This window comes from Bidens hawaiensis, unplaced genomic scaffold (genome assembly GCF_021521415.1).
Source record: "Bidens hawaiensis isolate Kalapana, Puna unplaced genomic scaffold, B.hawaiensis_p1.1 tig00021042_1, whole genome shotgun sequence".
Taxonomy (NCBI): Eukaryota; Viridiplantae; Streptophyta; class Magnoliopsida; order Asterales; family Asteraceae; genus Bidens; species Bidens hawaiensis.
Window position 1 is genome coordinate 166,344 of NW_027493257.1, and position 21,516 is coordinate 187,859.

At 37.2% G+C, this 21,516-nt stretch overlaps 1 protein-coding gene across 1 annotated transcript; it reads left to right on the plus strand.

Annotated features, from left to right (window-relative positions):
• The first annotated feature begins 982 nt into the window (after positions 1-982).
• LOC143562604 (uncharacterized) lies at positions 983-1,429 on the plus strand. Its single transcript, XM_077050361.1, has one exon. It carries the CDS (start codon positions 983-985, stop codon positions 1,427-1,429), a length of 447 nt encoding a protein of 148 aa, XP_076906476.1.
• Positions 1,430-21,516: the final 20,087 nt, after the last annotated feature.

Here is a 21,516-nt window from a genome sequence, read left to right on the forward strand (position 1 = left end):
ACTAATCGCATCACAAGGAGAAAAACGAATCGCATCGCACGAAGAAAAATGAATCGCATCGCATGGAGCAAATGAATCGCATCGCATGACCTTAAACAAATCGCATCTCATGGGCAAATTCTGATCGCATCGCATGGCTTAAGTAATCGCATTGCATGCTCATGAGATGCGATTCTTTTCTGTGCGATCAGAATCCCCTTTTTCTTTATTTTGCCATTTTATAGCCATTTTCCTCCGTGACTCTTCCTTATGACTCGATTTTACCCTTTTAATGGATTTTGGGTCGTACCAACTTTGTCTACCCGTGTTTTATATAGCCCGAACATTACTTTTTCGTCCTATATCAGACCCGTTAGCTTACTACTCTGTTTTTCTTGCATCTTACAACCTGATCTACGAGTATACCAAGTTGCATGTTGAATCCGTCCTTAAAAACTTAACCATTTTACTGAAACTTACCTCACGGTTTCGGGTTCGGTTAGGGTCTGTACCAAACCGTGGATCTTAGAAGTGTTTCTTGTTGTTGGCTGATACTAGCTCACAAAATCTCCTTGCTTCTCTTGGGTGTTAGAAGAATATGAGAGGAAGAGTGTGTGTGTGTGTGTTCTCTAGGTTGAGAATGTTTGGGTGGAAATGAGGGTGATGGTAATCAGTGGAAGGTAGATTTTGGAGTTTATATACTCCTTGTCTATGGGCCTTAAGGGGCCATTCCCATTCCCAAGCCCAATCTTAATCCAAACCCAACATAATTTAACACTAATCACACAATTAAATAAACATAAAGTCATTTATTTGTTATTAATGAAAAGTAGGATGTTACATCTGTGATAAGGATCTCAATTCATTGGCAATAGAACCACCGACTTTTGTGCTACATGGTGTATCAAAATGATCACTTATACGCCAGTACACCCTCAAGCCAAATGCACAAGCGAAACCTTCAAAACAAATTGAAGAATAAGCTGGGGACAAAGAAAGGAAAATGGGCCGAAGAACTATCGTTTATGTTATAGCCAGATCGAACAACATCCAAGAATGCAACAGGGAAAACCCCTTTCTCTTTAGTTTTGGGACCGAAGCAATGATTCCAACTGAAATAATGATCCCTACTACAAAATCCTGCCTCCAGAAGCGTGAAACCAACAATCAGGATCTTGCTAGTGATCTTGGCGTGGTAAATGAACTCTGGGATTCTGCAAAGATCCGTATGGCAACATATCAACAATGGAGCATCAAATCTTACAACAAGAACGTCAGGGTAAGAAGATTTCAAGTGGGAGATCTGATACTAAGGAAGGCATTTCAGAATACAACTGATCCCAAAGACGGAAAATTAGCACCCAAATGGGAAGGACCATATCGGATCGAGGTTGAAACAGGAAAAGGGAGTATATCAGTTATCCGCTATGGATGGAAGAATCCTACGTAGATCCTAGAATGCTGTTCAGCTAAAGTTCTACTTCGTGTAAGTTAGAATTTTATTTCTAACTTGGTATGGTATGTATTCTAACTTTACTATTTCAATTATTTTTCTTATTATTATTCTTGAAACCCATTACTGACTTAAGCATAGGAGGGGTGTTAGCCGAGCTAATACCCACCCTCACAAAGGTTCAAGTGTTTTGTAGAATCGGGATCCCAACTAAGAAGTGAATGCATTCCTAGGGGTTTGGCCACTTCTCTAAGTTCAAAGTATAAATCCCTTTATAGGTTTAAAGGCTTTCATCTTTCAACGAATTGGGTTTGAACACCTCGCTAGGAGCGCACACTGTCAACATGTAATTCAATATGGCGGAACTAGTTCATCTTAATGGTGGCTGATAATTTCGTTGTTGTAGGTTACATGATGGATCCTCAAGTATATTATCAATGGAATAACATGAACATATATGCTATACAACCATGGCTTGTCCCAAGTATTTACATAAGGTTTTGGCATATTCATGTCACTCACGATTGGCTTGTCGCAAGTAGTTAAACAAGGTTTTGGCATTTTCAGGTCACTGACGATTAGCTTGTCCTAAGTATTAAACACTTATGTGTTAAGTCAAGTTCTAAATTCATTTTGGGATATTTCCTAGGATCTTTGTGATCAAAACAAATTTGGGATTTTTGGCAAGATCTTTATGATCAAAATTCTTTTTGTGATTTTCCCCAGGATCTTTATGATCAAAATTCTTTTCAGGATTTTCCCCAGGATCTTAACGATCAAAATTCTTTATTTGATTTTCCCCAGGATCCACGGGATCACCTGATCGTCTCAATTATTATCTTAACACATCTCGCAGGATCTCAAAGTTCAACCTAAGATAAAGATGATGATGATTAACTGAAACATCAGAGATTTCTAGTGCCTATCAATTTAAACCTTATCCTACCCAAACAAGTTTGATCATTTATTTACTTTTCTAGCTATGTGGTAAAGAGTTAGTTTCTAAGTATTTTTTTTTCCAATCAACGTTTTTATCAATATCTTTTGGCAATAAAACAAGATAGACATAAGTAAAACCGAGAGGTTGTCATCATATTAATCAAAATTAATATCCCTGACTTCGTCTAAAAACTCAGGATCCCTCCATTAGAGATATTAAAAAGTTTTCCTAAAAAAACTAAGAATAGTTAAGGCTTTGTCCAGAAACTCAGGATCCCTCCACCTTAAACTATTCATTGTCTTAATAGCATGAAATTAAAATTGTTCAAAAGATCACAGCCAGATGAAAAGAAAAGTAAATTGTTAGATTACAACCATATTGAAAACCAGCAAAATCCACCAGACATGGAGGGGCTCGGGCCTTGTCTTTAATATCATTCATTGTTCCTTCGCGAAATCTGCAGCCATCCCAGCCCGCACCACCTTGTCTCTATCACCATTCTTGACCTCATCATCTATAGCCCTTTCTTCAGCAGCCTTGCTTGGCTCAACGGAATCCCCTCCAGAAGCCAAGCCTAGCTCATCCTTGATCTCTGCCCCCCCCCCTTCACCTTTAACCATTCAAGATCCCAAGAAGACATGTCAAAGATAGGCTTCATAGCCTCCTCCATCAGCTTGATCCTTATGCAGCAGAAGGAATGAGCAGCATACATCTTGAGTTAGGTCTTGAAATCATTTAGCTCCTTAGCATGTGTGACCTTGAGGTCAATAAGCTCTCGCTTCAGCCGGTCAAATTCCTTAGTCTTGTTCTCAATATAGAGAGACTTGGTTTCGACTACCTTGTTAAGGTCATATATCTTCAGCTTCTACATCTCGACCTCTTGAAGAGCAGCATGGTGAATCTTGGTCAAATGCTAGTGCACCTACATTGAAAAGGTATGATCAATGTAATATTCACTTTTTTGCAAAATAGTGGGGATCTCTACCTGGAAAAGGAGTGACTCGGTGCTTTAAAAGTCGAGTGATTCGACAGCATATATTTAGGCCTTGCTGGCTTTCCTCTTTCGAGAAGTAGAAGCTCTAGTTCGGGAAGCCAGATGGAGTGGCTTAGAGACTTCGACAGTAGCATGTTCCTTCTTCAAAATGAAGTTATCCAGATCATCCAAACCCATTCCTTGACCTGTAGCAAATAAATTTAGAAGTCCAAAAAAAAAAGATATTCTTAAACTCAAAACAATCAAGAATAATGGTTTTACTGGACATTCTTCTGGTTGATGACTGCTCGGAATCCGAAGATAGTAAAACTTCGAGCTGGAAAGTACGCTCCTGCTCGGAAATCTTTAGAATCGCCAGATGCCTCTTCAAGGCAGCATATGTATGAGTCACAAGATCAGTAAATTTCGCTAAGAATCATGAGAAAAATAAAACAAAATAAGTATCATTGTTATTCCTTTATGTTTAAATCCTAGATATATTTCCTACCCTTCTTAACCCATCGGTAATGAAGTTTTCTGCCTCTGGGAATGGAATCCCTTTGGATGAAAAATGAACCTCCTATACCATTGTCCATCGTTTCCTTGTGTATTTAGAATCAGGGGAGTTGGCGGAACATCAATTGAAGGACGAAGCGACTGAAGCCATGAGTTCTCAGGTTGTAAATGGAGGCTAGGCAAGAAATTTGCAGGTCTATGTTGTGGGTCGTGATGATTTTGTTAAGTATGAAGAGAATCCTCCGTAACATTGGCATAGCGTGGATGTAGCTAATGCTGGTGACCTTGAAGAAATGGGCAATAAAATCAGTAAAAGGGTAAGTTAAGCCTAGGGTGAATGGTAAGCCAGGAAAACGACCCATTTTTTGGAAATACAATCAGAACAGATGGGCTTGTCATAGGGAAAACATTTGGCTCCGACGGGAAATGCGTCCCTAGACTGAAGATACGACTGGTCGAGATCGGAAGGATTTGATGACATTCAAAGTCGGGATGGGTATTTCTGCTACTAGATCCAGAAGTTCTTGATCTTTTTCTGGCAATAAATGATGAAGAAAACAGAAAGAATGAAGAAACCCTAAAAGAAAGAAGAAGAGGAGTTACTTGGATGCGAAAGTGTGATAGGGTTATAACTGATCTAGGAGTAATTATAGGGGTTTCATCGGGATTAAGGGAATGGCAGTTATCCTATATTGGAAGTTGCACTGAGTCTTATCAAGTCACCTCAAGCCATTAAAATTCAAAATTGTGATTAAATTTAAAAAAATATGACAACTATGGAGTTATTGTTGACAACTGTAATATTTTTTGGGGACAATTGTTAGGGGTCGTTTTATCCTGAGTGTGATCCTGATGGTTATTTCCAAGCTAGTTGTAGGATCATGAACTAAACGACTAAACATGTTTTACTTATGTTATGCTTGCAGGTTACTCAAAACTTTAGCAAGCTGCAACGGCTAGATAACTAATTCTACTTGAAATATCAGGGAACCAGTTGAAATGCACGTAGGATTGGAGAACTCGTCTTCAAAAGGTCATGGCGGCTAGGGTTCCCAGATTTAAGGAATTATAGTTGTTTTTCATTTTTATATAATGGGGCTGTTGAAAACGGCCTAGGACACATCATACACACTCTCTACACTCACGACACTTACTATTGTACTTAGCTTTCATTCTCATTCAGTTCTCGAGTTGCAACCTAAATTTTCATTATTAATAAATTAAGGCAGGGGATAATTTTCCTCTCCTGAGGTTTTTTCCGAGGATCCTCACCAGGATCTAAGGTTTTTCCCCGCTATATCGTTGTGTCAACTCTTTACTTTTACCGCACTTGTTTACCATTTTATCAAAGAACACACTGCCTCAGTTAATGAAATTGTTCAATTATTGCTTCAGTGATTTTTGACCAAAAAAATGATCATAAACGATTTTCATATGTATAGAAATCTAATCTATGAAATCGATTAGGATAAAAACAGGTTACAAACTAATTCTTAAAAAAATAACTTGAAAAATAAAAAAAGTCAATTAAATACTAAATATATAAAATAAGCTCAATAAAGTTATATTTTTATTTGTTTTTTAAAATTTTAGAATTACCAAGGCGTAATCTCATTGCAAAAGTCATTAATCGACTTGTTTTCACCTTATGAGAATGGGGTAATAGTATGATATAATTACACTTTGGAAGTTGATGTAAGCAAGGAAGTTGCTTGTGAGTTACTTGAGATTGGCTCGATAAAATCTTGAATCAAGCTGAGGTTAAATGAGTCTATCCTTAAAAAACACAGGCTAGTTTAATAAACAAGCCCGTCGAAAAAGGACACATCAATGATTTAAAAAATTAAAGCGTAGACACATAAAAGGTGAACGTATACACCTTGTATATAGTGTTTTGATAGTCAATTCCAACATGGGGACTGATTCTATGATGTTTAACCAATAGTTACTTATAGGTTATTCCAAATCTATAGATCATCATAGGAAACAGCTTCAAACCTTTATAGGGTCTCGTTTTACAACTTCAAACCCTATTTTAAACATTTACCTTATTTTATGGTTGAAAACCCTTTATAAATAATAAAACATTCATCCAATTTTTCTAATAGGTAATCATAATAGTTGGAATTTTAATCCCTATTTTGCTTAATTAGTCATATATTACCTTATTTTGCTTAATTAGTCATCTAATAGGTAATCCCTATTTTAAACATTTACCTTATTTTGCTTAATTAGTCATATATCTGTCACAAAGACATTTATTTATCATGAAGAAAGGTTCTTAAATAAAACATTTGTAGGAAAGCTATGTTAGATGGTTTAAACTTTGTAAAAGGCTTAACTATACCTTCTTCTAAGGTCTTAGCTTAGATATAAATAAAGACGTTATTTATAAAGTTACAAAAGAAAAAACAAATAGTAACTAGTTACGAGGCGAGGTTATAACTTCTTAAAGATTAGGTAGAGCCTTCACGCTAATTGAGACATGAAGCTTAGGTTTCTTGGCAGAAAATAAATGCTCGAGAAAGGCGAAGGACACGGTTATCGAGTGAGGGAGGTTAAGATTTGAATCAAGAAATGAGCTAGCTCTCAATCCCTTTATTTATAGTTAAGTTCGCAGACCCACTGTAAACTGTAGTCGGTGGTGGTCCATCATTGATCTTAGGCTTATCATTAGTCATGTGTTAGCTTCCAGCTGATCTAAGATATTTTAGCTCAGCGGACTGTTAGCGGCTAGGGTGGCGGTCCACCACCATACTAAGTCTTCCGATACTAGTCGAAACCAACGATACGTCATCACCCACGTGCCACATTCGTATTAATTCCTTCCTGGCTATCTGGCGGACTATCAGGCTTTAGGTGGCAGTCCGCCGTCACCTGACTTCCCCTCTGTTCGTTTTAAACCTAGAACTTAACTTTATTGGCGCATGTATTTCCAAAAGTGTCATTTTTGGCACGATATTTTCAAGGTGTAACATAAGTAATTTATGAAAACCATTTGACATTAGGTTGGAGTGGTAAGTTACCCTTTTAGTGAAATGACCCCGGTACAAATCTTAAATTGGTTGAATCAGATGCCTTTAACAATGCATCAGGGTTCGGTAAAGGTTCGTCAATATTAATTCTTAACGTGACAATATTTTTGACTTGCCAAGATTTAATGGTGCTTTAGGATTTGAATAAGAGTGAGTCATGATTTGAATCTTCACACTCAAATATTTTTTCTTATGAATTCACCCTCACCCCTTTAGAACATGTGACGCTTTTAGTGGCTTTATATATTTTGTAGACATGATATCTCTTTTTGTATACCTCTTTCTCTCACACACATAGAGAAATTGTAAGTCCCGTGACGGATCTTTCAATGTGATATCAAGATACGTAATGATTAGACGGAAACTAATCACTAAGTCGATTCTATAAAACAACCAAGAACACACAGAACACAATGAAGAAGCTTCAAAACACACGTATATTATACGTCGGGTGCTTAAGCCCTTTTACCAACTTACACGGGTAAATAATAACAATGAACGAACAACCCTAACTTTGTTAACATACATGAATATATATTCTACCAACTAAGCCCAAACCAAACTGAAAGCCCACCGAGATCAACTGATCTCAGTTTACAAACAAAAGCCCAAAACTAAAACCAATACTACAAGCATAAACCACATAATACGACCCAACATTCTCCCCCTTAGTTTATTGCTTGATTTCAGCCATTTATCAAAAATGCCAACCGAATACGTCTAACATGCTTCCATACCTTCATTTCTGCCTTACGGCATATATACTGTGGCTTCTAAATAGAGATTTGCAAGTTGAGTGTCTTATTTAGTGCCTTTATTCTGGTAATAGTAACCCTGGCTAGGAATCCAGCACAGGTCATGCTACTTCCCAACAGAAGTAGATGATCATGACTTTTGTTAATGAAAACAACAACAAATATTAGGCTTGATTGACTCAGAAGTGTCAAATATGATGTATCTTCGGTAGAACCAATGAATCCTCGGTCACGGTTTGACCGAGAATGCTTCAAAATTTCCTTAAGCCGAAGATCTCTCTGGTTGATCAGGAGAATCTGGTTAGTCCACACCGAAAACCTGAGAACACTATCCATCGTCATCACCACATCACCAATCACCATTGATGACCAAACCTGTAACTGCAAACAAAAACTAAAACAACATTCAGTAACTTTAAGAGAAATCAAATAAACTTACCAAACTCATGAACCAGTTGTATCTAATAATCCAATCAACATCACCTTAAATCCTTCAATCACACTGATTATGGAAACACCTTAGTTAGATTTCTTTACCTTTTAAAGGAATCCACTTAAAAACATAAGGGGACAAGACAAGATTGATGGCGGCGAGTAAGTGAGAGATTAGATGGTTATAATTTTGGAAGATTTTGGAAGATATTAGAAGATGCAAATTTCAAGAGTGAGTAATAAAGTGCAATGAGTGGCTTTTAAACTTCCAAGACACAACCGTCTAGGCTGAGAACACATATGGACCGAGAACACGTATAGACCGAGAACAGTTATCTTGAGCCGAGAATTCACATCAGTGAAGTTTTATGGGCCAACTTGATCAGGCTGAGAACTAAGACACCCGTTGGGCCAGAGAACTGGCCCAATAATCCAGTCCAGTAGTTGTTAAAGTTTTATGATTAAAAACAATCCCGAGTCATGAAAAATTGATTTCTTAAGGACATCTGTTTCGACACGAGTACACATGAGGTAACACTAAAAGAAAAAAAATAAAAATAAAAAACAAAAATAATTTACATGTCTAGCAAATTTATCAAATATTGGGATCAAATTTCAGCAGTTTAAAACAACCAGCCTTTTAATAAAAGATCCGAACATGAGATCATATTGATTAAGATACTTTCATAATGATTCATTTTCAGCATTATTATGACATAGTGAAAAGGTTGAAGACAGGTAATTAGAAACTTAGCATGACTTTCATTGCGCCAGTGATATGCTTAGGTTAAATTAGGCATAAAGCTTATATGGACATCACTTACGGACCTATGATGCCCCCTACCTCTTCTCAAAGCTTATTTGGCTTTCCCCAGATCACCCCAATTTGACTCCAACCCCCTAGTGCTTGATCAAAAGAATTTTCTTTATACAAAAATTTTAAGCTTTAAGGTTGAACGTTGGACTTACATGCCATCTGAACTTACAAGCCTTACATTCAGGGTGTTTAGGACTTACTTGTATGCCCCACCCCTGTAGTTCCCTAGTACCCCTTTAAGCTTATAAAATAAAAATAAATTTAATTAGTAATAATTTTCATATATATGTATACAAGTTTTTTTTTTATTTAATATTTTGGAGATCAAGACATTAACGGGCTCATGTATGACATTGCCTATCATTCGGAGAGATGTATGTAGGGACATGAAAACATCTTCAAAATGAATCTCCACAATAAGTTTAGCTATCACTTCAAACTTTTAGTTATCATGGAAAGCTACCATACATATCAATGACTAGTCAAAAGCCTTTTTAGCTTAATAACTTCACACGATAGGCACACATAATCAATTTATCTATCATTTCTCAAAGGTTTGATCAATTTTCATTTGAAATATTTTATGCTTCTAGTAAGCTTTAGCTGAATAATAATATCACTTCCCAAATGATAATTTCAAAGACAATTTTAAATTCAGTTACCCCAGTCACCTTCAGTTTTCAGGTGAATGGCTATCCCATGTGTCTACAGGTAGACGGTAGGACCAAACACATACGAGTATATGTCCCTCAAACCTAGGTGACCGACATAATTTTCAGTGAAAGAGTCAAAATAAAAATTTATGTTCAGTCGCTCCGGTCACTTTCAGTTCTAAGCTTAATGGCTATCCCGTGAATCAAGAGTTGATAACGGGACCAAACATATGAGATATGTTCGTTGAACTTGGGTAACCAGCGTAATTTTAAGCAACAGAACAAAGCATTTTTTATAATTTAATAACGCATACACACTCTTTTTGTCTTTTTCTTTTTCTCCCCCTAAATTTGTACATTAATTAACGAAATACGAAAATATTTATGTACAAAATTTAACCTCAAAAGTACTAAATCTTCAAAACGTAACATCTTTAGAAACCCTAAAAGAACATTGAATCTGGCTGTCCCGATCGGTTTCGTAAATAGGTCCGCCACATTTTTACCAGTGTGGACCTTTTCAAGATGAATTAACTTCCGGTCGTAACAGTCACGAATAAAGTGAATTTTGATATCGATGGGCTTGGTTTTAGAATGTTGGACCGGGTTTTTAACAATGGCAATTGCAGCATCATTATCACAGAAAATAGGAGTATCAAGAAATTCCAAACCGTAGTCCCGCAATTGATGTTGCATCCATACGACCTGAGAACAACATGCATAAGTAGCAGCATATTCAGCCTCAGCAGTGCTTGTGGACACCGTTTGTAGTTTCTTGCATTGCCACGAAATGAGCCGATCTCCCAAAAATTGACACCCAGCAGACGTCTATTTCCTATCAATATCATCACCTCCATAATTGCTGTCAGCAAAAGCATACAAATCAAATTTTGAATTCTTGGGATACCAAAGACCAAGCTTCTGTTGACCTTTCAGTTATCTAAAAATTCGTTTAATAGCAATTAAATGAGAGAGTTTAGGATTAGCCTAGAAACGAGCACACTGACAGACTGCTAACATGATGTCAGGGCGACTGGCAGTAAGATACATTAGGGACCTGATCATCGACCGATAGTACGTTTGATCTACGGGTTTTCCATCAGGATCTGAAGAAAGAAGAGGTCTTTCAGCCATAGGAGTCGCCGCACTTTCGGAGTCCTAAAACTCAAATTTTGCCAACATATCCTCGATGTATTTCCCCTAATGTAGTAGAATGCCTGTCGAGCTTTGACGCACTTGCAAACCCATAAACATGGCCATCTCCCCCCAACGAGCTCATCTCAAACCTTTTCTTCATCACCTCCTTAAACTCAGAACAAAGAGCAGTGCTGGTAGAACCGAAGATGATGTCATCCACATAAATCTGAACCTACATCAAATCCTTTCCAACAGTCTTTATGAACAGTGTCTGATCAATGGTTCCACGCTTATACCCGTGCTCCAAAAGATGAGTTGTCAACGTCGCATACCATGCTCGAGGAGCTTGATGAAGGCCGTAGAGATCCTTGTCCAGCTTATAGAAATACAGCGGATGCTTGGAGTCCACAAAACCCGGTGGCTGATCCACATAAATTTCTTCCTTTACCTCACCATATAAAAGCGATGTCTTGATATCCATCTGATAGACCGTGAAACCCATGTACGATACATATGCCAAGAAGATCTGAATAGCCTCAAGACGAGCCAGTCGAGCGTACACCTCAGTATAGTCCAAACCCTCAACTTGACGAAAACCAGAACCTCAAGCCTTACCTTGTTTCTAACAATAACCCCAGAGTCATCCTGCTTATTACGAAAAACCCATCTCGTATCTAGTGACTTCTTCCCCGCGGGTAGTTCGACCAACCTCCAGACCTTGAGTTTCTCAAACTGATTGAGTTCCACATGCATGGAGTCAACCCAGCTTGGTTCTTGCAGAGCCATGCCAACTGTCTTGGGCTCAATTTGTGAAATGAAGCAAGAATACAAGCAGTTGTTGATTGTTCCAGTCTGACTTCTGGTTGAGACGCCAGCTTCAAGGGGACCAATAATATTGTCAATGGGGTGATCCCGTTGAATTCTAGATGGAATGGAGTGATAGGGAACAGAACAATTTGCTGGTAAATTGGTTGGATCTTCGAGAGCTTCAGTGAGAGGGTTTCTCCATCCCGATGCTGTAGTATTGTGCGAGTACGAGGCACTGGCAACATGTTCGTTTGGAATGGCATAAGAGAATAGAGTGCTACCGAATATCTGACGAATAACGCTCTCCCCCTCAACTGATGACATCTCCGGTGGAGAAGGTTCTTGTGGGGGTACATTGTCAGTGAAAGTCTCTTCTAGATCCTCTGATGACGGCTGAGTGATGTCTGAAGGTACAGACGGGTCCACACTCAGCATAGGAAGTTCTTGAGTATTGGCAGAAACGTCTTCTTCATCATGACAATAGTAGAAGTTCCCCCCACCCTGAGTTATCTGAATTAATTACAGGAAACAGATTGAATGGCTTGAACAATTTGTCGTAGTCAAACAACCAGTTAGGCCCCACACGAGCATCTGTCTCATTTTCTTCCAACCAGCGCACATTATATGACTCTACAATCTGTTTCGATGCCTTGTTGTAGACTCTATAGGCATTTCGACCAGCATAACCAACAAAATAAAAATCATCTGCCTTGGCTTCGAACTTAGGAGTGGACTCAAGATTCAACAAAGTGCACGGACACCTGAAGGCTCGAAAGTGTGCGACTGTGGGCTTGTGACCATAAACAATTTCGTAGGGAGTTTTCATCTGAGATTTGTTGATCAACACCCGATTTTGAACGTAACAGGCGGTGTTGATCGCTTCAGCCTAGAAGAATAATTGTAACTTTTAATAACATAAAATCGATCTTGCAGCTTCAATCAAAGTACGGTTCCTTCTTTCAGCAACATCATTCTGTTGCGGGGTACGAGCTGAGCTGTACTGACGAAAAATTCCCTTTTCGGCACAAAAATGATTAAGTGTAGACTTCTTGAACTCCGTGCCATTGTCACAATGAATTCCCATGAGCTTCAAGTTCAATTGATTTTCCATGATCACCACGAACTTCTTGATCAATTTAGCTGTCTCACCCTTAGTCGATAAGAAAAACATCAAAGTGAAACGAGAGTAGTCGTCAGTGATGACCAGACAGTGATTACTTCGAGATAGACTCAAGATATGAACTTGACCGAATAGGTCCATGTGAAGCAATTGAAAGACACTAGAAATGGTATTTATCATCTTTGGCTTGTGTGATTTTCGATGATGCTTGCCCAACGCACAAGCCACACACTTCTCAATAGTCATGAAATCTTTAACTGGCAAGCCTCGTACAATGTTGTTCTTTGCAAGACGATTCAGGTTTTTGATATTGGCATGACCAAGAAGACGATGCCACAACATGGCATTATGTTCCAACACTTTAGAGTACAAGCATGTAATTTTGTCAAGAAGGTTCATGTTCATGTCAATCAGATAGGCATTATCTTTTCTCTGAGATCTGACTATGACCCAATCTTCTGGTATGATAATACCAGGTTTCAGAATCAAGCATTCTTTGTTGGAAAAGTGTGTAGAAAAACCCTTATCACAGATCTGTGACACGCTGAGCAGACTGTGCTTTAGTTTTGGAACATAGTTAACATTTTCAAACTTCAAAACTCCATTACTCACGGTACCCTTTTGGGTAATCTTCCCTTTCTCTCCTCCCTCAAAGGAAACAAATCCGCCGTTAAATATTTGAATGTCATTCAGCTGAGATATGTCCCCTGTCATGTGCCTGGAACAGCCACTATCAACAAACCATGATATGATAATATTGCTCCATAGCTGTTCCTGCACAGTGTACGAGATTAGTTAGTTTTGGGTACCCAGTCCATTGTAGTTCTGGGTAAGCTTGACTTGGTTAACCGTGTTATGGGTTGCCATGACATATCCTCATTATTATCAAAGACCGAATTCGAAGACGTTGAGGACATTGTTACCAGAGACTTGGGCAACCACTTGTATTTCGGTTTTAAAACTTTGTGATTTACACAATTGGTTGACTCAGTCTCTGGTCTGCGGCCAGGAGACACGTTTGACTTTACCCTGGTAAGCATTCTCGGTTCAGAGGCCCACTTTAGCCTTGGAACCGAGACCGTGTTTCCTTTCTGCTTTTGGGTCATAATGGGCTTAGACTTGGTCTGATGAGAACATGACCTGTCCGCCTAGTTTTTCTTCCAGTCACTGTCAGAGGGCTTTGCCTTGTAATACCTCATGTTATTTGAGTTAAAGCTTGTGGAGGTATTCCGAGGCATAGTCCTTTTATGGCGTCTGTAGTATGGAACGTACGAAAGTCTAGAGCAATTTCTTGCAATGTGACCGGGAATGCCACATTTGAAACAAGTTTGCATTTCAACGTAAAAATCATTGTGGCCGATCTTGCTCTGTTGTGTGAGCTTGTTTTTATATCTTTGGACTTATCATTAGAAACTTCACATCTAACATTACAGGAACCCTTTCCTTTCACAAACCTAGGTGACAAATGCTTGTTTCGGTTTTTAAGTTCATTAGTTTTATTAAAGGACAGATCACTGCCTTTTGAAGTTCTATAAGAGGTAACCAAATGATTGTCTTTGCTCTTAAAAACAGAGCCCGTACACACATCAGTTGCATTGTTATTTGCAACAGACAAAACGAGCAAATTTAAAGAAACAGTAGAGTCAATAGGTGATTCATCATCTTCCTTAGTCTAGTCCTCAACTATTACTTCATCTGCACACGAGCTAGAGACATTAGAATCATTCACCCTTGAGGTTGATTCAGTTGCCGATTCTGCATCAACCTTACCCTTGCCAGTTGCAGTTGACTTACCATACTGGATACATTTTTCTTTTTCTTCCTCTTCTTTGGTAAGAGGAAGACTAGTGTAGTTATTATTATAAGGAGGGGGAACCATGTTGTAACCTAGACCTACACCTTTATTCTCTTTCCATTTCAACTGTTTCTCTATCATTGATTCCACAACAGCACTAGAGACATCAAATTTTTTGAAATTGAATTTAGCGTTTTCGAATTTATTTGTTGGTTTGACTATCTCCAATCTCGATGCTTCTAACTCGGTAGTTAGTTCAGCTATTTTCTTTTTAGCATCTAGATGGTGACAGAACTTTATGCTAAAATTCGATTGAAGTTTGGAAAAATCTTGTTTTTGTGCCTCTATTTTGTCATTTAAAGCTTTTTCAAGTTTCTTAAGTGTTGAGTTCTCATAATTTACACCCTCCATTTCCCTCATTAAGTTACTGTTATGTATTTTATACAAGCCTACTTTATCAATGCACAATTGAGAACAAAGTACAAGACTTACCTCAGTTTGTTTGGTGGAGGTGAAGGCCATGAAAGCATGCTGAAGATCCCTGACCTGCTCCTCAGCTTCATTCTCCTCTTCATCAACATCCATCTTAGCAAAATTTTCAACTTCATTTCTTGAATTCAGTGCTGCCATTTGATCCTCCCAAGAGAAGTTCTGAACCACCAAACCTCGTTCACCCGTATTCGAACTAGCCAAATTCTCTTCTCTACCACCATTTACCGGAACCATTGCCCTCTCTCTATTTCCTTCCTTAGTTGGATTGGTACACTCACGAGCAAAATGCCCCGGCTCATGACAATTATATCACCTCAGAGAACTTTTGTTGAATCCCACTTTCTGATTAGTAGGCACATTCCAGTTGTTCCTGCCTGTCCATTTTGTGAACTTCTTGGCTCTAAAGAAAGCCATGGAAATTTGCCATGAAATATCCATCTCCTCCACATCATCAAGATGTATCTGATCCAGCTTAGCAGCCACAACGGGTTGCACTAGGTCTCCAGCAAGAAAGGCATTATAGCAGTTCATAAAACCTGCCATTAAAGTAACGTTCTCTTGAGTCTCTTTGGAAATAATAGGAGTTTGAATGAGAGACTGGCTGGAGGTGGCCATGGAGGCTTGTGATTTCGGTGCAAGAGTAGGTTGTGGAAAGAAAACATGAGTAGCTGGTTAGGTTGAGGAATGGTTTAACTTTGTGATGACCTGAACATGGAGAAAGTTTGCTGAGGCTGCTGCGATTGAGCTGGCAGAGTCTTGAACAATGAGAAATTTTCTTATGAAACTAGAGCATTGTTAGCCGGAATTCCATAACTAGCAGTATTGTAAGTGCATGCGTGATTGATAGCACGGTGCTTGTCGTCCATGTCACAAACTTTGATAATCGCCATCACCTCAGAGAGAGTTAGTCTAGCTAGATCTTTGGTCTTCTTAATAATAGCCACATTTAGATCCCAGCTTTGGGGCAAAGAGTTGACTAGCTTGTTGTTAATTTTAGCAAGTGTGAGGTTTATGTTTGCAGACCTAATCTCCATAACCAACGAAATGAACCGGTGAAGCTGTTTTTCAAGAGACTCTCCCAAAACATGTTGAAGATGTTGAATTGTTGTCTTAGGAGATCTTGACTACTTCTCCTCATGTCCTCATTTCCTTCAAAGACTTCAATGAGAGCCCCCCAAAGTGCTTTGGCAGAATTCAGCTCTCTAAATCCCAAAGCACTTTCAGGAGAAAGGGCCATAGTCATGGTAGCCAGAGCCTTTTCATTCAGCTCAACTGCGTCATAATCAGCATCTGTATACGACTCAACAGGCTTTGTCTCCACTTCTTCAGACCCTTCTCTCTGATAGGTAATAACATGAGGACCTCTAACTATGCTTTTCCACAATTTTGGATCCTTTGCTTTCACCTACTTCTCAAATCTGAATTTCCATTCAGCAAACCCTTCTGATTTCAATAGTCGTAGTACACGAGTGGTGGTCCCCATGATAGAGTCAAGTTCTTGATGAAGAGTGGCATTGGAAGACACATTAACAGCTAATTCATCCATAATATCATGAACCGAGAACTTGATAAAATGATCGAAAATAGCAAACTTCTTTCGAGAACTCAGAAAGCTGACAGAGAACTGTCAACAATATCCGATAACACACACCAGGTTGCCCGAGAACGATGAGTTCGACCCGAGAACGACGAATTCTACCCGAGGACTAACAAATCCTCCCGAAAACTTTGAATGTTAGCCGTGGACCCTAAGATCTTCTTGAGAGCTTGGAACTCATCTAGAGAACTGAAGCAGATTTACCGAGAACCTGGAATGATTCAAGATATGGTAATCTTGAATATTTAACTAAATCCCGAGAATGATGGGATTCAAATTAAATATGAGATTTACCAAAATCTATTCCGAACTAAACTTTCACCAGCCGAAGAACACGAAGAACAATCTTCTTCAAGCTCCAGAAATCATCAATAAAGAAGAACACACGTAAATCACCGGTAGAATCCTTGATATCACCAATAACCGAGCCTAGAATAGGTCTATAGGCTCTGATACCAATTGTAAGTCCTGTGACAGATCTTTCAATGTGATATCAAGAGACGTAATGATTAGGCGGAAACTAATCACGAAGTTGATTCTATAAAACAACCAAGAATACACGGAACACAATGAAGAAGCTTCAAAACACACGTATATTATACGTCGGGTGCTTAAGCCCTTTTACCAACTTACACGGGTAAATAATAACAATGAACGAACAACCCTAACTTCGTTAACATACATGAGTATATATTCTACCAACTAAGCCCAAACCAAGCTGAAAGCCCTTGATCTCGGTTTATAAACAAAAGCCCAAAACTAAAACCAATACTATAAGCATAAACCACATAATACGACCCAACAGAAATTTATTAGAAAATGCAAAATTATTGTGAGAAAAAAAAACAGCTAAACTGATTATTATCTGTTTTTCAATAGTACACATTTTTTTTAAAAGCATTATACTTATTACATATGTTTATGTTATGTATATGAAAAAAGATTGAGCTATTTTTCATATGTTTTTTTTATTTTATATTTATTTTATATTTGTAGGTTCTATTTTGAAAATACAACCTACACATAAATTGCACATATAGAAATTGCACATATGTAGGTTCTATAGACAAATGAATTTTGTTTACTTTTTCAGAATATTAGAAGAGGTGATAAACATTATTGTATTTCAATAAATTTTTTTCCCGATATTTTAACTTTTACCTCTCGTGTATTGCGTTAGTTTTATGTGTAGTATTTTTATTATTGTTATTTTTTTATGTTAAATCTGGGGGGAGGGGGGTTGCGTTACACATGCCTTGTGGACAAGGAGTATATGTGTACGACCAATAACCCGCAATTTTAAATAGCTATGAGCAAATTCTTGAAGCATATACAGCTAATTATACACAATATTATGCAATGAATTTAAATAATTAAACGACATAGTACACAGCGTACATAATAATTACACAACTTATGTTTTAATTACAAAATACACATAAACATAGTTATGCACGTCATACCCAAAATAATTTGACCTTTATAAAAAGTTGATTTAAAAAAAAATATACCTGTACTATACTTAAATTCAAATAAAAAACATTTACTTTTATGATATAACTTCTTATATATATATATGTGTATAGGGAGAGGATCAAGAGAAAACTCATTTTTAGAGAGAAACTTAAAAGCTCCTAAAGAATAATTTTTAATTAAAAATAAAATAATATTTTTAACTTTCTGTTTTTGCCATTATTCTTATATTTTCTTACGCTTTGCTCGAAAAGAATAAAAAAAACTAAAAATAAATAAAAAAACCGCTGTAATGCATACGTATTACTGTTCGATACCGTTGTATTACACATGTGTATTACTATGTATTTTTGAATTTAATATGTTTAATTGCATATATTAATATTTGTGTATTGTATATATGTGCAGTAACGTTGTATTATATGGAAAAAAAAAATAATAAAATAAAAGTCGATTTGGTGCACATTTGCGTTAATGTTGTATTACACATACATACTAATGTGTATTAGATGTTTGTATTAGTCTTATATTGTATATATACAATAGTGTGTATCAAATATGTGTAATAGTACTGTATTCTATGCAATACAAACACTTTTACATATATGCAATGCAGACTATTACACATGCGCATTTTTTGAACCAATAACAACATATAAGAATATATGGAAAAAAAAGAAACTTCAAAAAAAAATTTTAAAAAAATTAAAATAGTTTTCTAGGAGTTTTTAAGTTTTCTCTGTAAAAGGAGTTTTCACTAGATCCCACCCATATATATATATATATATAAATATGTATATATATGTATATATATGTATATATATAACAAGCTGAGCTCAAGCTCGAGTGTAAGTCAAACGAGCCGAGCTTGGGCCCGGCTCAGCCTATTTACGCCCCCAGGTTCAAGGATTCTTTTTATTTGTGATATTATGCATTTGAGTTGATAATATGACTCATTTGTATACCATATGATTCGGGGCTTGTGTATCATCCTTAAGATTTGTTGCCCAAAGCTGTTGTTTTTGGAGTACGTAGGTCAGCCAGCGTATCAAGTTATATGTGAAAACATAGACTCCTTGAAGAAAGCCGTGATTTACCCTGTGATTACCTCTAATGCTATGGGACTGAATGGATTATAATCTAGTCACACGATATGTGACTTGTTTGCACAAGGTTCTCATGTGGAATCTTTGTCCCTCAACCTTTCTAGACATGAATACAAGAAGACTATGTGAAATCAAGATTAATACAGCAGTACCTGCATATTGGTGCCAAACTTTGAGTTAAGCTTATTTCTCTTGTTTGACTTTTATATACCGTTTAATTGAAGTGCTAGATTATTATTAATGATAGGCCGTTATTGCTGTATGTGATCCAAATGGGAATTTCCCAGCATCTCTAGGCAATCTGAAGACATTAGAGATTTGGAGATATCCACAACAATTGATAAATACGCCAGAATCTAGTAATCCAGATCCTTAGATGTTGTCCCAATCTAAAGTCTTTCTGATTATTGAAGAGGTGCGTCCATGCGGATTCTTCCCGATCCCAAATAATGATATTGTTTGTGTATTTTGAATCATTTCCTCATATTTGGGTTGAAAAACATGAGTTAGCACAAGTACGTACCTCAACAGATGTTTTTGTTTGATGATCTAGGAAATTATTTCGTGGGATATATGGTAGTTAGATGAAGTTTTTATCAAGGATAATAATGAATACAATCCCAAGAATTATGGCTAGTCAAATATGGAGATATTCTCTTCATAAGTTATGCCTTACATATAATTGTAATTAAATGTATTCCTAGAATTAGCTTCCAATTCTTGTTTATATATATGTCTTACTGTAATAGACAAAGTGTGTTTGATTATAATCTTCTTCAAATATTGTGGTTGCTTATCATCTTTTCCAAATCATTCTATTCTTGTTAGTTTTGGCTCGTCATTTGAAAAGGGTCGAGTTTCTTGAGTTCATTGGAGTAAAGCGGAAGCTGGATATGGCTCGTTTCTTATTGGGACATGGAAATGAGTTGGAGGAAATGGTTTTTAGTTGGCGTGACAAAATCAAATACCGTGAAAAGTCAACCAAGATTATTAAGCAAGTGCGGAAATTCAACAAGGCTTCTTCAACTGTCAAGATGAGTACTCTTTTTAAAGATTGATCACACTAGGTATTCTATAAACCATAATTGTCGCTATGGTCTCGAGTTTTGGTCTCCTCATGTGCAACGGATGTAGATTTTTCAATACTCAACTTCATGTTTCCTTCATTTCTAGTTAATACTTTGCTTACATTTTGGTGAGTAAACCCATTCGGATCATTTCTTATTATTTGATGGTTTCATAATTTGGATAAAGGCTTGTTCTGTTTATGATGTCATGTTGATGCTAATGACCTGTTTTGAAGCATCATGGCTTGCATTAACATGGTGTGGTATGTATTTGTGATTCTCTACAAGTCCAAGTGGACACAAGTCACAATCTTGAAACAAATCATAAGACTGATAATCTTCTATGTGATAAATATTATATTATCATTATGGGACAAAGAATTGATGGCATGATTTATAAGATCAAACTACAACTAGGCTTAAGTGCTTAACGTCCTGCCTTGGGCTTGGATAAAACTGGCATGGGCCTAGGTAGGTTCGGTCCTAATAGAATTGGTATTCAAAGGAGAAAAGGATAATTTTCTTATTAGAACTCTTGATCAAATACACAGTATTTATAATAATAGATTGTGTATTTATAATAATAGATGTAACAATATCATCCCAAAATAATAAGAAAATAAGCATCAAAAATAGATGGAACAAAATTGGAAGATATATATTAAGTATATCATAATCCTCTAATATCTCCAATACTCCCCTTCAAGTTTGAATGCACAGATCTCAAACACCCAACTTGCCAAGTAACAATCGTAGTTGTTGCCCCCTCCCCCAAAACTTTTGTAAACAAGTCCACAATCTGAGACTTAGAATCAATATTAAGTGGCTGAATTTCTTTTGACTCAACACGTTCACGCACGAAATAGCAATCCATCTCAACGTGTTTTGTACGCTCATGAAAACAGGGTTGTTTGCAATATGAAGAGTAGTTTGATTATCACAAAACAAAGATGTTGGTTCATCCTGATTAACACATAGTTCTTGTAATAACCATCGCATCCACAAAATTTTGCTGACTGTAGAAGCTATGGAACGATATTCTGCTTTGGCCGGGATCGTGACACAACTGACTATTTCTTTGACTTCCAAGAAACCGGTGCACCTCCTAAGAGCAATAAATAACCAGTTTGTGACCTTCTAGAGAAAGGACATCCTAACCAATCAGAATCACAATAAGTGACAAGTTTGTTTCCACCCTCCCTTGGAAGAAGTATTCCTTGTCCTTGTGTACTTTTTATATAACGAAGAACTCTACTTGCGTCCTCAAGACGAGTCTCTCTAGGATTCACGACAAATTGACTAAGAACATTAACAGAAAAGGCAATATCAGGTCGTGTTGCCTGAAGATACAAGAGCCGGCCAACTAGTC